This window comes from Hippocampus comes, unplaced genomic scaffold, assembly GCF_001891065.2.
Source record: "Hippocampus comes isolate QL1 unplaced genomic scaffold, H_comes_QL1_v1.1 scaffold420, whole genome shotgun sequence".
NCBI lineage: Eukaryota > Metazoa > Chordata > Actinopteri > Syngnathiformes > Syngnathidae > Hippocampus > Hippocampus comes.
Genome location: NW_017806163.1, coordinates 359,839 through 376,939, shown reverse-complemented (window position 1 = coordinate 376,939; position 17,101 = coordinate 359,839). Strand labels below are relative to the sequence as shown.

At 42.0% G+C, this 17,101-nt stretch overlaps 1 protein-coding gene across 1 annotated transcript in view; it reads right to left on the bottom strand.

Annotated features, from left to right (window-relative positions):
• The window catches only part of ca16b (carbonic anhydrase XVI b), a 105,755-nt gene that overhangs the window by 68,424 nt on the left and 20,230 nt on the right, over window positions 1-17,101 (bottom strand). The window contains exon 2 of the mRNA XM_019895747.1: window positions 3,139-3,243. Within this exon, the coding sequence (XP_019751306.1) occupies window positions 3,139-3,243 (105 nt within the window). The remainder of the gene's footprint in view (window positions 1-3,138; window positions 3,244-17,101) is intronic.

The following is a 17,101-nucleotide window of genomic DNA, read 5'->3' as shown; positions in this document are numbered from 1 at the left end:
CCTGTGGGAGTCTTTTGGTGAGTATGATATCATCCCTCTTATGAAAAATGCTTCAACACACACACACACACATATGCCTTAAATAACTTTTAATCAAATTTCATAGTGTGGGTTTTGAGGCTACTTACATCAAGTTCATGAGCAATGCACACAGGAAAGTGACATGTTAGATAAGAGCCCTCATTGCAATCGTTGCCTCATTCTCTGAGGGAGGACGGTATCGTTTTTAATAACTCGATATTTGTTGCCTCCATGAACTTTGTTTGTATTCATTTACATAATGCTCAGCTTGAATACATGAATACAAGTCCCGGTGGCAACTGCAAACGCGAGTTTCTGGTTGACACTGTTCTCATGCTCTTCAGCAGCAATTTGGACAAATTTGTATTTCGACTAGGCAGTTGGACTGAATAGACATTTAATAATATCTTGTTTGAAACATGACCGTGGATCCTAGAATAGACGCTGTCGTAATTCATTATCGGATCTTCAAAGGACGGTGGCTGTGAAACCTAGTGGGACTCTGCATGTTTGTGTGCATAGCTCAGTCCTGAAGTCTTGTCTTGTCCTCGCTACCTTCCCGCTTCAGGCTCAGCCAGCTGTCTGCATTTCTCTTTCCACTCACTTGCACAGAGCAAATGCCCTTAATAACCATTTAGCTGCTGAGGCACGCTTGTCGGTCCTCCATTCACAGCCTTAGCTGCTAATTACCTTTTCAAGGCAATGGACATTTCTACGTTGCCTCAATGCCTTCCTTTTCTTTCAGCAAGCGGTCAAGCCAGCTGACTGGTGAAGGATTAGCGGGCTGTACAATTGCGCACAAACATCGTCTTTGCTCCGATTATAAAATAATTTGCGTATAACAATATTCCGTTATCAGTAAGGCGTCAAGAAAATGATTCCGAATTGGTCTTCATTAAGATGGATTGTAATATAACACACACACACTCACACACACACAAACACACACACACAATTGAAATACGTCAAATGGCGTTGCCGCTGCTACAAATATAGGTTTTCCTGCACAGCAGAGGCGGGCTTAAATTATTGTCATCATTAAAAATTAATGACATTTTATTACATATAACATTAACTTTTATAGAGGAGATGCGTGATTTCACACAGTAATTCATACAGAGGCGGTCATCTACTAATTAATTTCATGTTACCATGCCAGTTATATTGAAACAAAGGCTTCTAATCTGTTTTCTGTAATTGGATGTGTGTTTAAAAAAAAAAATCGTTAAATTATGATGCTTTTTGCTGTCGCTGCAACTCACTCAAGTCGAAACGTAACGGTGTTGTTGATTTAAAATAATTCTCAGAGCGCATTTAATCATTTACCGACTCTTAAGGGAGGTGGCTCAGAAACACAAGGTCATGTTTCAAGTGATTACAGCCCCCCCTCTAACGTCTCTTAAATATTGTAAGAAGTGAAGTAGCAGCCACGCTTGGATAGTCATTCACTTCGTGTGCCGGTCAACTACTCGAGATTAAGACCTGTACCTGAGGTGACGCGGATACTGAGCAGACTTACACTGTTTCCCGCATATGAACGCGAGCTTCTTCTGCAATTGTTTTATCAAATATAAACTGCCCCCTTAATCCAATCATACACAGAAATGCATTACATTCCGAGAGCAAGTTAGTTATTTTTTCCGGAAGCTGTTTTTAGACCTTGGAAGCTGTAAATACAATTTAACAGAGTGCTTCTCGCCTCCTGGGCCCATCTAGTGAGGTGCCCTTTACCAAAGCACATAACCTCTATTTCCCGCTGGACAGCTTTGTTTGCACGGGGCCTCAGGTGTCCGCTGCAAATGTGTGTGGCTGAACATGAAGCAGTGCTTTAAAGAAAAAGAAAAAGCTAAAACATGTGCTTAGCAGAACTGTTCTGAGCCATTAAATGTATTGTAAGGATTCCAGGTGTGTTCCATTCTTTGCCATGCTCTCGAACAAGGATTCGTAAACTAGTAAACCAGTGAGGTCAAGCGCTCGCTGATTTCCAGGTTCATGAGCAACCTCGAAATGCGGGATTGGTGGGTGGATGTATTATGAATAGTTTATGTCATGAATGCAGCATATTTCAGGTATAATGGTGTCACAAATTAAACAGTAGTGGCACCACACACACATACGGGTGCCACCGTTTGTTTATTTCCAGTCTTTGAACTCAACATCAGTTGTTGCCCTTTAAAGGCTGTGCAGAAGAGCATTTCTACTGTCCACACCTTCAAGCGTTGAACTGTCATAAATGCGAGTGCTCATTTCAGGCAGCATCAAAGTGTTAACTATGTGCGTTTCTGTTTTGCTTTTTCGTCGGTGCGACGGTGAGGTAAGCACAGCCCTACAAGGCAGAAAGACTGCCGCAGTGTCCAAGTACTTCTACCGCGCATCGTGTTCCAGTGTCATGACAGTTGGAGACGAATGCCGGTGGCCATGTGGATGACGAAGCACAAGTGGTGGTTCAATTAAGAAATGTTCAGCGTAGTCACCGGTTTTATTTTTGGTAGGTTACTACCTCCTGTTTTGTCCATCTGCTTGACAGAACAAATAACGTTAACGTTATCTGTAGAGTAAATTAAAACTCGAGGAGCATTACTACAGGTAGTTTGGACAGATTGCGGTCCACTTTTGTGGTAATATTGTACAATTTCCACATGTAAACCTGACTGCAGCTGCATCCCAAATGTATGCAATGAAATCAAAAGACAAATGTGCCTCCATGAGTGGTCACTTGGGCTGCAGTGTTTTTTTCTAGTCAAAGGGGAGGAGGGGAAATGAAGGAGGCAAGTTTTGATTTCCCAAAAGCATTTTGTTTGGCATTAAAAGCATGTATGCTAACAATTATGAGAAGCAAGAGGGAGGCCAAGAAATACAGCTGTTTTCGCATCCCGGGCCAACTGTTGCTGTGTGCGTCTGATGAAAACATTTGCCAGGAACGCAGATAAATCTTAAAGAGTTATATCTTGGTGCAATGGCTTTGACTTCCTGTTAAAATAGAGGGGAGTTCAGGGGGCGATGGAATGCATTTCAAAAAAAAAAAAAGGGAAAATACACACTCATACAAATTCCCTCACAGGGAGGAACTGATAAAGTGAGAAAGACAAACAACTGTGATTCTGAAATGAGATTTACCTGAGTAGGACCAGTAGGAGTCCCCAGCCGCCCTCCTCTCCCTCATTAGACCCGTGCTCCCATGATGCCTTGCTCCAGCATGGTGAGGCTGGCCATCTGATGTGACTGCGAGGAGAAGAGAACATTTAGGGAGACGGCCAAAATGAGATTACCAAATGTTAATGTTGTGCTTGGCCAGTGGGTTGTAAATATAACACGTTCGTAGAATTTCCATGCTTGGAATTTTATATGACCGCTTGAGTATCTTATCAGATCGAAGATGCTACAACTCCTAGCATGGTGGTACCCCCTGAGGTAGTTGCTGATCAAAATACACTTCAGCAGTATCTACCACCCCAATGTCTGATCCTTAGAAGCAATAGCAAGAAACGTGCGCCAACAAAAACCTCTCGCTTCCAGTCCAGTAAGCATCGTTTGACACAAAGCCTGAACGGCTGGCAATGATCATCACCATCAAGACCTGCAGACAACAAGATTTGCCAGCCTGCAGAGCCTGTGATGTGCTGTGCACTCCAACAGTTACCAACAATTACATCCATTTCTGCAGCAGCTGGCCTGGAACTCAACTGCACCACTGATGCGCTTCAGCGTGGCTGCCACAAGCAGTGACACTGTCAACCGCACAGGATTAAATCACACATTTTCTTGTTGTACTTTGACAACCATCAAACGGATTTTCTGGTGCCTCAGACTTCAAAAAAAATGAAACACACACACACACACACACACACACACACACACACACACACACACACACACACACACACACACACACACACACACACACACGCGCGCACACACACACACACACACACACTGAGTCAGTCACTGACGGACGCCCGTTTTGCTGATGACTGACAGAAACACGCCCCGCCTGTATCACCTGTGTTTGGTCTCATGTTTTTCTTAGGGAGGACAGCATTGGCATTTTTTATTTATTTATTTTTTTTTGTGTGTGTGTGTTTGTGAGAGAGCGTGCTATGTTTTCATCAGGATCTCTGCGGGGAGTGTGATGGTCAACTGTGATTGGCTCAGGAGGTGGAACCAGATGATGTCACTTAACTTTGCTGTGACAAAGTATTTTATGTATAGAAAAAAAACGCTCAAAGCGCTGAAGGGAAAATTTAGCAGTTATGAAAATGACTTTTTAAAACCGTGGTAAACCTTGGAAAAAAAAAAAAGTAACCAGTCCATGCCAAATTGCCGTTAGAGAACGTATTGTGTTCAATCTAGCAGACATCTTGTGTTTCATTGTGCTAAAAAAAAAAAAAACAACAAAAAACCCAACCCAAAAAATAAATAAATAAACCCATGATGGCAATTCAGCCAAGAAGTCAAAAGTCACCGACTTGTATCTCTTGTGTATCCCAGCACCCCATACCATCTCTCACCCCTCCAGCCACTTAAAATAATCCTGGCTCTTACTAATAGTTGCATCATTACTGGGGATTAATTAAACTGCGCTGCATCAAGCCAAGTTCTCCCTTTCATTTTAAGTCAGCACATTGATGACTCCAAAAACGGCATTCACTACGACGTGAGCGTATTCCAAATCGAACGCAACGTACTCGGAGGAAGGTCACGGAGGCTATAGCGGAAACGTCATAAATAGTCGCTTTGTGATCACATCGATCAACTCGCGGTGGATTAAAATGATGCGTGCGAAAGAGAGAGGGAGGCTGCATCTGCGCCAGATACTCCGAGCATATTTGAAGGCAGGTTGTGAAATAGGAGGGCCGCGTGGGCTTTGATCAGAGAGCATAGGAGACAGCTCCATGTCAACAGTTTACTCTCATCCATGTCAGCTGTCCCCCGAGGGCAAAGGATTAAAGCCACAGCATCGCTGATTGAGCCGAGCAGAAAATGTATTTTGTGCCTGGCCTGAGACGGAGGAGAGCCATGCTGCGCTTAAACCCTTCCTATATGTTAAATGAAGGAAACTCATGCAAATTACAAATACGGGTAGATCTAGTGGTTTAACACAAACTCATTGTGTGTATTTATTTATTTTTTTTAACCTCATATTATTTTCGGAAGAAACAAGTGTTCAAAGGCACTGTGGATCAAGTGCATGTAATGTCTCAGCATACAAACTGCTTTCCCCCTTTTCATCGCCCTGAGGGCAATCTCCTCTGCTGCTCGACTGAGCTATTTGTTCCATAATATCACACTCAACAACAAGCCAAGAACCTCCCCAGAGCCTTGGAAAAAACAACAGCGGCCTAACAACCACCACAGGAGCGTTTCACCTGTATCAGACATCCGGGAGTCAAGTTAAAATATCGGTGTATCAAGTGAATGCAGTGGGCAAGTTTAAGTTACTCGGCCGCAAAGGACCGGGTCTATTTGTGAAAGGGCACTTATGAGGAAGGGAGGCTTTCATTTGAATAAACACAATACAATCAAACCTTGGTTTTCGAACTTCTTTGTTATCGACCAAATCGGATTTTGACCAGAAAATTCAAGATTTTTACGCCTCGGATTACGACCGAAAACCAGTTTTCGACCAAATTGAGCAAACCAGAATACACTTACATGAGGAAGTGACGCTTCCTTGTGTAACGTTCATTGTGAGCAGACGTGTTTGTTGTGATTTACGCAAATCTGACTGTTTTTTTTTTTTTTTTTTTTTTTGTGGTTTCTGCATCATGTATTAGCCTCTAATCATGGGCTAATTTAATAGTTCCGGATTTCGAACAAATCACTTTTCGAACAGCCTTCTGGAACGGATTATGGTCGAAAACCGAGGTTTGACTGTATGAACAAAAACAAATGGTGCGGCTTAATCAGAATACTTCTATATTACAATATACTGTAATATATATTCGATAAAAAATCAATCTGGATTTTAAAACAATAATATGACTTTATTCCCTGAAACATGAAATGAACACTGGAGTGACAAGAGTGGTCCTCTCTGGAAAAGACATCGTCACCACAAGATGAACATTTACCACGCGTTGAGTGGCCGCCAGTAAACCCCTTTCCATATGAGTGACTGTTAATGGATCAGTGTCTGTGTGCTTAGAGCAGTGTCTATAAAATATTACCACCCACTTTTTTTGAGAGGAAAACAGGTGCATAGTATATAGGAGCAGAGGAATTTGTTTCAAGTCGACGACTTCGACTCAAAGGTCGATCCACATTCCCACAAGCTCCAATTGTCACATGCTGTGGCTCATGACCGACAGGATGAAGTCACAGACACAAGCGGCTAAAAGGAGTTCGCTCCGTAGGGTGTCTGGGCCCTTAGGTTCCTGCCCCTGAAACCCAATCTCAGAATAACCGCAAGAGGACAGTTGGATGAACTGCTAAAATCTATTCGATAATACCATTATAGTATACAGTATTCAGGTTACTTTTCCAAATATTGGTGGCATATTACAAAACAGTATCAGTGCTAATTCAGGACGAGTGTTAGTATGCCATCATTTTATCCTAAATATTCATGCATCCATCCATCCATCCATTTTCCAATCCGCTTTATCCTCACAAGGGTCGCGGGGGATGCTGGAGCCTATCCCAGGAGGCGGGGGACACCCTGAACTGGTTGCCAGCCAATCGCAGGGCACACAGAGACGAACAACCATCTGCGCTCACACTCACACCTCGGGACAATTTAGAGTGTTCAATCAGCCTGCCGTGCATGTTTTTGGAATGTGGGAGGAAACCGGAGTACCCGGAGAAAACCAATGCAGGCCCGCGGAAAACATGCAAACACCACACAGGAAGGCTGGAGCCGGGATCGAACCCACGGCCTCTGCACTGTGAGGCTCTCGCTTTGAATAATAACCAAAGCTACATGCTCAGGCAATCAAATGCACACAACTTTTGCTCTCTGCTGCTGCTGCAGCAGCTGCTGCTGCAGTAGCAGCGACGGCATGAAAGTTCACCGCACCCCCCGAGGCTCCCCACAGGTCCCAAGAGCAGATAAGTCATTGCAGCTCCAAACACTGTGGACTGACTGATTCACTAGAGCAACTAAGATGCCACAGAGGGCAACAAACAGATTTGCTAATATGACTGTTTGAACCAATGTGAGATTTAAGTAGCAAATGGAAAAAAAAAACAACAAAAAGAAATTAATATTGTGAAGGCCAGGAGGGATGTTTTTCTTTGTTGCTATAATTAACATTGGGAAATTGTTAAGAGGCATAGGAGTGCTGACTGAAACACAAACACACACACACAAACACACACAGACACACACGCACACACACAACACACACACACACACACACACACACGCACAAACTAATCAGTCTTGTTGCTTGCGCTAACTTAATCAAATTGACTAATACTGACTGGTATTAAAAATCAATAACCTGCTAAATAATAGTCTCTCTAAAGAAGAAATATGTAATTTCCCAAATTATTGTGATGCCTCCTTTCCACAATCCTTGTGATCCAAAGATTGGAGCTTCTAGTCCTTGAGATGATAATATAATTCGCGCTGGAGAAAAGCGAGACCTAAAAATTTGGCTGCACAACCTCAACCTGACAAGACAGATCAGTCCACTATTGCGGTTCACATTAAAACAACATTCATTTTTTTTGGCAAGTCATCATGTGGCACACTTGGGTTTCACGTTAATTAGCGGAAGCAGTTATGACCTCCCACCTTGAAAGCTTCTACCTGAATGCCATTGCTGCTAATTACTATGACAATTAGAAACACAGCGAGGTGAATCTGTGCCAACACGACTGTCGGAAACGAGAGACGCTCGCCCAAAATCATTTTCACATTAGCTAACTTGAGACCATTTCCAGGCACAAATTGTGTGAGTGATTATTACAGGATGATGATGATGCGAGATTGAGATGATGCCAGCCTTATCGCTTCATGATGCAGAATGTGAAATTGCCACAAATTTAAACCGTCTAATTTTTTTAACTTATAGATATTAACCGCATCAAGCGGTTTCTGGTTTCACGAAAATAAAAAAGCATGTCAACAATAACCTGGCGAGACTGTGGGGAACTTTAAAATAAGAACGCCACAATGGCAGTACAATTTTGGAAACATACCATATTTTTTTTTTACATGCCTTTCATGGCACCAAAAGCTTGCGATACTTCAGCTCCTTGATCTAAAGCAGTGGCCCCCAACTCCCGGTCTGTGGCCGACTGGCCACTCGGTACCAAGCCACAAAGAGATGCAGATGCAACAACAACAACAACAACAAATATATAAACTAAATTTTAAAAACTTTTTTTTTCCCGGAGCATATACATCATTCCCAAATTACCCCTGACTCTGTTGATTACCCGTAATTTCCGGACTATAAGCCGCGACTTTTGTCACACGCTTTCAACTCTGCGGCTTATTTCATGAAGCGGCTTATAAAAAGACTTTTCTAACGGCCGCCTGTGTACCGTCTTTCTTTGTAAATATCTCATGTTACAATATGGGCACCTGCGGCTTATACACAGGTGCGGCTTATGTGCGTACAAAATATTTTTTTCCTTTAAAAATGTAGTGGTGCGCCTTATAATCAGGTGCGGTCTATAGTCCAGAAATTACGGTACTTTCCAAAAGGCAATATTAATAAGATTTGGTGATTACATGATCAAGAACTCTGATATATGAGTGACCAGCTGTGAAGCTGTATCATGGTGGCACAAATGTGCAATGTACACCGAAAGTAAAACAAACAAGAAGTAAACAATGCCCAAACACTCAGCGAAATGCGCAGGTGATGGACAGCCATGACAGAATGATCTTCCCAAGATGAGACGATTTCAACAAGATGGTTCCTCGCCTTTGCTTATTATGTGATGATGATGTGGAAAGTATATTAATGCGAGAGGAGTTTGGATGGATGACGACGTATTATTAGCGGTTTGGCCGCTATTAGCTTGTCTTGTCTTATTTTAGTCGACAGATACATACACCACTGCGTATAAATTGTGAGCAATTAACGGCAAGTAAAAACATGCCATTTTGGAAGTAAATTGCCTCCACCCGGCTCTGGGAGGGCAAAAGTGTGACGTATGGCGTCCTTCACCTCGGCAGCAGCATGAATGAAATCGCTGCAGAAAAGCTACGGTGTTAGTGCCATTACTGTGTGATGTCATCATCCATTATCTTGAGAGCACTTACAGCATTCCAGTTTCATTGGCAGAACAAAATTTACTTGGAGCAACATAGCATGCGGCTTGACATCATTTCACCTTGTTAGGTGAACACCTACACTCCCGAAAGGTGAAGATTAACACGCACTTTTAACAGCCATGCGTGAGCACTTTATGCAGCGCTTGTCCTGCATTTACCTAAAAAGGGTGATGTCAGATGTAGCATCTGGAAGGAATGCAATACTTTTCTCGCCTGTCAATCAGTCTTTTTTGCATTTCTGCCCAGCAGCATGCTTCACATGTATCAGCGAACGCAGACTTTGGACACTTTGACTGAATGGGAAGTAAACCTCCTTCAGGTTCAAACAATTTCAAAATTTTCAGTTAGAGGCAGAGAAAAGGCCTTCCATTAAATTGACGAATGAAGACCCCAAAAAAATGCCCCAAAAAAGCCCGATCTGTTATTTTGTCTGAATTATCACCAAACAGAAGTGAGCTTGGGGGTGGTTTTCACAGCCATCACAAGTGTGTAACGGCTCCCGATTTAAATTGCTTTGCATATGAAGCATAAAAAAAAATAATAATAAAAATGCACACTGAGAGAGACAGCTGCTGTCTGTACAATCTCATCAGCAAAGCATTGAGGCAACTGTCAAATGACATCTGCTTCCCTTGAACAGTTTTTTTGTGAAGCGCTAAAAAAACACATGCAACTTTTTGACAAATGCTCAACGCAGGCTTTGACGCGATTCTATTTCCACCTTGGATATGGAATTTGTGGTTCTGCGTTTTTACACGTGAACCCGGGCCTACACCGTGCGAATGGAGCCAGATTCCAAGTCAGATTCCAAGACTTGCTTTTAAACGAGAGCCAATTTGAAGTCTGGTCGGCCGTCGCGCAGCAGGGAAAATGAGAAATGATTGGGTGCTGCCGAGCAGTCGTACGGCATTTGGATGAATTTCTAGCGTGTGCGAAATTCGGTCGGATGCAACTGTGATCACGTACGGATGAATCAGAGTTATGAGTTAGATTTGCCAATTTTTGAGTCTTGCAAAGTGGATAAAGAGCCAGCTAACATCAAGCTAGGATGGATGTTGTTTCATGCATTTACTCGAAGTGCCTGTGTCTCGTTCTATGAGTTTTCAGCACAGATGAAAGCACTCGCAGTCAGCAGGGGCATTTACTTTGTGTTAGGTTTGACCATTTTAAGCATGATCAATGTGAGTCGACATCCAGTGGAAACGTCTCCTTGATCAATTTCGACACTTGACAACAGTCAAATTTGTGCTTCTGATGCCTACCAGCATAACAGCAACAACCCGATCGCACAGAGAGCACGTCAATTGTACAGTAGGAGTTAGAATGTAAGACTTTTAAATTCAAACAGTGTATGCATAGCTGAAGGGAATGTTAAAAAAAAAAATGTAGATCTTGGAGTGGGAATTGCATGTGTTTCTCATTCCTGGGGAAGTGGGCGATGTGGCTCAATATCCCCGAAAGTGTTCAAGTCACACCAGGGAACTCGCCAACATGAGAAATGCCAAGATCAGCCAAAGATCAGTCGCAGGGAGACTCGCCTTTGGGGCTGCAACATCAAGCTCACAAATCCTGAAAATAAATAAATAAATAAATAAATAAAAATGATTCAAATCCCAAACGAAGAAAATTTGGCCTACGCAGCTAAAAGCAAACGAGCCCGTTCAGCAAAGAGTACACAAGGACCCCTTGGCCAGAGAAATGAAGCCATATTACAGTGCAATTAGGCCCAGTAGTCTGGCGTTAAAACACTTCCTTGGGGGGGGGGGGGGGGGGGGGGGGGGGGGGGGGGGGGGGGGCAAACCAATAGTTAATTTAGAAATTTACCTGGACACCTTGCCATGTCTTTTCCAAGTCTGATGGCCCATTGAGGCCAGTCTGGCTTTGTATTCATCATATTAATTGACAGGTGGTGCTACTGCAAACAGTGGCGAGATGTTTGTTTCAACTCCTCGCTGGGGCGCTGAGAACCTCAAACACAACTTCCTGAACAGACACTGAGAAAATAAGTAGAAATAGTGCCAGAATGAGCGGCACCAACTTTGAAATAAGTCCAGAACACACACACACGCACGCACACACACACACACACACACACACACACACACACACACACAACCTCTTGGGCATTGTGTGTATTCCGGCCTTGGACTAGCGTCCAAATAGAAAACAATTTAGCGTGAGATTCATCAGGGAACTTGAACAACAAAGCAAGCAAAATGGGAGGAAGGGCAAAGAAGGCACACTCATCTTGCTCATTAGGCTGCACTTACACTGCAGTCTGTTCGGGTAAGAAGCGGATAAGGTCTTCTAATTAAAATCTCATCCAAGCGTGTCATCAACTGACAAGCTGACAAAAATCACAATATCCGGGAAGGTGTTATATAAGCTAAATATTTTTATAGACACATCGGTTCACCATGTTGATTTGTTAGACGCCCCCCCCCCTCCAAAAAAAGCCCACAGTAACATGAATGCAATTTCATTTTGTCGAGTGTGTGGAGCCGATTGGTGATTAGTCTTGTCAATTAAGGCAAAATGGACTGAACTACTTGTGGGGTACTGTTGATAACGTTGATACGTTTGCTGTGAGAAGTCCAACATGATCTATGTATCCAGTATCAAAACAAGAGCAAATATTAAGAGACGCTCTCCCATAAAACTTTTTTTTTTGTAATTCATTGTCAGTCACAAATCAGGTGTTGTAACTGGATTTATACATTTTTCATTTAAGTGCATTCTACCATCCAGACCTCGAACACACGCGCTGTGATTAAGTTGTGAATGAAGGCAGCCTTATCAAAAACGCGTGTTTCTGTGGCAACGGAAGGCTGCCTGGAAATCATAAACATGGAGTTTTCCCAATACATGTGTCATTGAAATGCTTTAAAAAAAGGATTAAGAAATAAATTCAATTTAATAAAGTTAAAATTCAAAACACTTTTTAGTATGGCTAAATTGGGTAAAATCGGATTACTTCATGAGGCATACCTGATGATCTTTCATGGCACATTACTGCACCAAGGCACAGTGGTTGAGAGTGACTTCATTTTTAAAAAAAAAAAATCTTAAGAACTTGGTAATGCTTTGCTACTGGGCCAAGTACAATCCAATTCACGTATGAAAGTTCTCAAATTAGTCAAAGGAATAAGAAAGTAACCATGTCTAAAAGGGAGCCACATTTTAAGAATGGAGAGGTGGAGGTGCTAGTGCCTTGTTTCAAAAGGCACCATGCAGTTTTGTTTTGTCAGGGAGCAGTGCAGGCTGACTCTTGCCAAAAGGCCAGCGGCCAAAATTGCCCAGGATGTCCCTGCCGTGGGGAGGTGTACAGTTGTACACGGACTAGCACGGAGCTGAAGCGCACACAGAGAAACCTACGGAGTACCATGGAATAACAAAATCTGCGAATACCACGGGCACGCACAAGGGACTCGGAGGTTGCCCATGAGCGGCTCATCTTAATTTAACCCTTGTGTTACAATTTCTGGAGGGGATCTCTTTTGAGGTGAAGTGGTATCAACACATTCTACAGTCAACACGCTCATTGCGCGAAAGGGTAGTAGTGGACTAGATACAAACAAAGGTAAATAAAAAAAAAAAAAAGACTGGTTTTCAAATTAGAGTATTAAAAGTGTCATCTTGATAAAAATTCGAAACAACCTTTTTCAGAACTCCATTTGAGTTACATTTGAAACAGTAGCACAATGAATACGTTTGATAGCTTTCTGGAAGTCTCTTTTTAGAATATTATGAATACAGGAAGTAGAAACTAACTGCATCCAAACTTTTAAGTGCAAGGATGTCTCATCTTCCTCGTGCACTTTCCCGAAATAAAAGCACTTGGATCGATTGGAGAATACGCCAGATTGGACAGGCAACGCCCACAGTTTAGAGTCGCTCCAATCAGAGCGTGCTGACGTGATTAAACTGATGGGAGAATCCGCACAGCCAGAAAAGCGCACAGCTGCATTTTGATACGATCGTACAGTAACACTTGGACTCTCAAGATGCTGAGAGTAATGTGCAAATAATAGGGCTGCAAATCATGATTATTTTAAAAATCAATGATTATGTTTATCTTTATGATGAAAAAAAATGTAAACAATTTTAAATGTATTCATTTTGGTCCGGAATATATCAGAAAATAGGTAAAGATGTTGATCATTATTTTGCAAAGTAAAAGCAGATCTTCGCAAAAAAGACTTTTACGAAGATCGGCAAAAGGTAGCCAGTCTGCTTTCACGGATATTGGAGACCATAAAGTGCTGATAGACTGTAATTGTCCATTCATTTGATAATGCTGAATTGTTGTTTTGTATCACCTCTAGCAAACAACATAGAAAGCACAAAGAACTTGATTCCTAAAATTTGGAATGTGTTATTTGTTTTGTGCAAGGTGCATCATTTTGCATCAGTAGATGTTACAGTGTGCCCAACACAAAAATTAGACAAAAGGTGGTTTCCAGGTCTGCACAGACAAAATACAGGTGTGAGACCAGTGAAAAAAAACAAACAACAGCTTTACATCGAGTTCGCTCGCACCTCCTTTACCTGCCTGCTGGCTTCTAGCTGAAAATCAATTAATCGGAGTGTCAATCGTTGCCAGACAGTCCTGCGTGACTTGCTCATCGACCAATGGGATCTCCGGATTACAGCGACCCGTAAACACCACATGATGTTAGGCCAGATATCTGTGTGTGTGTGTGTGTGTGTGTGTGTGTGTGTGTGTGTGTGTGTGTGTGTCTGTGTGCGCGTGTTCAGCTTACGGGCTAGTTGGCATTGTGGAAGCTGAAGTCTCTTATGGATCATCAAGCATTTACATCCATTCATTGCACTCTGGACATGGTACCACGTACGTTATTTGGCCACTTCAACACTTCAAGAGTGTGCAAAGCCTTTCCTGTGGATTTTGATCAGATGAAGCGTGTCATGTCCGCCTTGATATTCTTAGAATCGTGTAACGTTTCAATGTATTGATTTATATTCAGAGACTGTTAGGCGAAGTCAAGCTTGAAAACATTTTTTTCTGAATATTTTTGACCAAGGTGGATATTTTGACCCTTTCGGGGACAGCGGTTACTACAGTGGCGATGTAATCACGTTATCAGGTTACAGGGGGCATGAAAGGGTTAGAAATCACAGATTGAATATATTTGGGTTGAGAGATGGAGCCTGTCCCTTTTAATGCATAATTTATTATGGTAAAAATAAAGCTGACGACAGAGAAAAAGTAACTACATTTTAATATCAGTCTATGTACACAGTATGAATCCTCATTTTCCTCGATTAGCATTTGTTCTTCGACTTTTCCTAAAAGTATCTCTCTTGGGGCTTGTGTTTGGCCAAACAAAATAAAACAAAACAAAAATAAAGTAAGGGCAAAAAAACAATTAGTGTTCTTGTTTAATCAAAATCTTGGTGGACAGCGGATCTGCTTAGATTGCAATAATCATGATTAATGTCACTCATGTCCTGTATTTAATTCTGGGTGATGAGGCCTGAACAACATAACGTGTGTTGCCCTGCATCAAGTATATGACAAGCGCAGAGCAAAGTCTTGAGTGTATTCAATCAAGCTTGAATGTTTAAAAAAAAAAAAGAGGTGGGGGAGGTGGGGCACATCCTGGTATTTAGTGTATATTGATAAGATGTTGATAAAGAACCATTGTTCTATTGTCTCACTCAAAGCAAGTCTTATGAATGAAAATGTCCCGACTTCCTGGAAGGAAAGAACATTTACAAAAGTGGATGAATTTCCAGTAGAGGAACACTCTTCAAGAACGGGTGAAATGATTCAGTAAATCTAAATTGTGTCAATCTGCTGTCGACTGCACTTCAAGGGCAACACTCCTACAGTGAATTAAGTGCATTAAATAGCCGCAGTGCCCACTGATTAAGTGCATCAGGGGCTCTGATGAAAACCATTAACAAGATTAAACAAATTCAAGGGTATTGACCTCTTTAGTAGACCTGTTCCTTTCAGGGAATACAATACAGAATCTTGAAAAGGTCTCAACACAGTTGCAAATCAAAACACACGGCCGCGACTGAGTCACCATTTTACCAATGAAATCATGATCCATTGCAAGGACCGTATCAACAATTCTCCCTATACAAAGATAATAATTTTCGGTTTTGACTGACAGAGTAAAATATAATGGGTATATTTGACAAGGGTGAAGAACTTCACTGTAGCATACTGGCAATTTCTGATGTAGTCATTGGATAACGGTAAGTGCACACGCTTCAAGGTCATTTCTCTGAACACAATGGTTATTGGATGGAAAATAAAATGCACCCATCTGGTAGTCAATTACACCTCCAGATTTTACTTGATCGATAATGGATACATCTTACTCCATCTGACTTCACGCTCATTTGTGCTCTACATTAGATAAGCATTCAGTAAAAGGCCCTCCAAAATGAAAACAAATGTGGGTTGACAAGTTTGCCAAATTTGAATGTTTTTGAAAGTGTATAAAATGAGTCTTCAAAATCAAGAAAAATGAAACCAATTCTCTCCGCTCTCAAGCCGCTTTGGGTGTGCTTGCTGAATGCGACGAAACGAGGCCCTGCTCACCTGTCAACCAAATACCACCCATTAGTTGGTGTTTCATTGCGACCACGTTGAAGTGTCCTTGAGCAAGATACTGAACCCCCAGTTGCTCCTGATGCTGCGTCATCAGTAGGTAAATGAGCTAACAGTGTAAAGTGCTTTGAGTCCTTGTAAGTCATTTACCATTTATCGTTCTGAGGCGTAAACATACCTAAATGTCTGAGCCTTAGCCTAAATTGGCTGAAATATAGCCCAACCAGTCTTTACAAGGCTTTCCATACCACGACGCGAGGCACTAACTACGGGCTAGCTCGAAAGCTAGTCACGAGGCTCACCTATGGCATCTCCTCCTCACTTCGTGTTGGACTGGTGTGTGAGCCCACACAACAGAGACACTTTAGGGGGCAGTCAGCCAGTTATTTAACACGGCAGACTGTGTAATTCAGCCACCATATAACTAACCTTTGAGCCCATACTTCCTGCTAGTTATATACCCTTTGTGTTACAATTTATTAGAGTAATCCGAATGACACATAATACTTGCGAATTTAAATAACAACACTGAGCTGTTCTGGTAATTGTCACATCCAGGGAAGATGCTTTTTCGGGGTGGAGACATAGCTTGCGAGCTATCTAGCAGCTGCACTGGTAGAAATTGGCCAAGTAATTATAATAAAGCAATTCACAATTGTGTTGGGTAACTGCTGACGTTAATGAAGGCGCTCGGTTCTAATGTAGTGGGGGATGGGATTCTATCCTGGAATCCAAATTGCATCACGCAGCACTGTGTCTTCGCAATCACCTCAAAAAGCAGGAAAATGGTGAAAAACACTTTAAATGCTACTGTATGTCTCCACGTTTCAATACTACATAATTCTCAGTCTTTGCGCATTGACTTTAGTGGATCTTTAAGCAAGGAGCCTTCCTTACGTCCACGATGCTCATTCTGTTTGTATTTCTGTGATAGTGGACTACCCATTACCGTAGCACCACAATGGAGGCAGCGTTAAGAATACCCAAAAGGACTGAAAGTGGAGTTAATTGTCAATTTCCCTCAATGGTAATGCCAATTAAAACAATGTTTATACAGTTGAAAATGCAGAGGTTTATTTTGGTACTCAAGGTGAGCACAAATGAGCCGTAACAGCTGGCACATGACAATCAAGCATACAAATACTGCATTTATCATTGGAAAGCATCTAAAAAGCTTTATAACATCAGGTTATAGCCAACTGTGAACAGCTTAGGTTTTAATACTCACCAAGATGCTACAAAAAAAAAAGAAATAAAAAAAC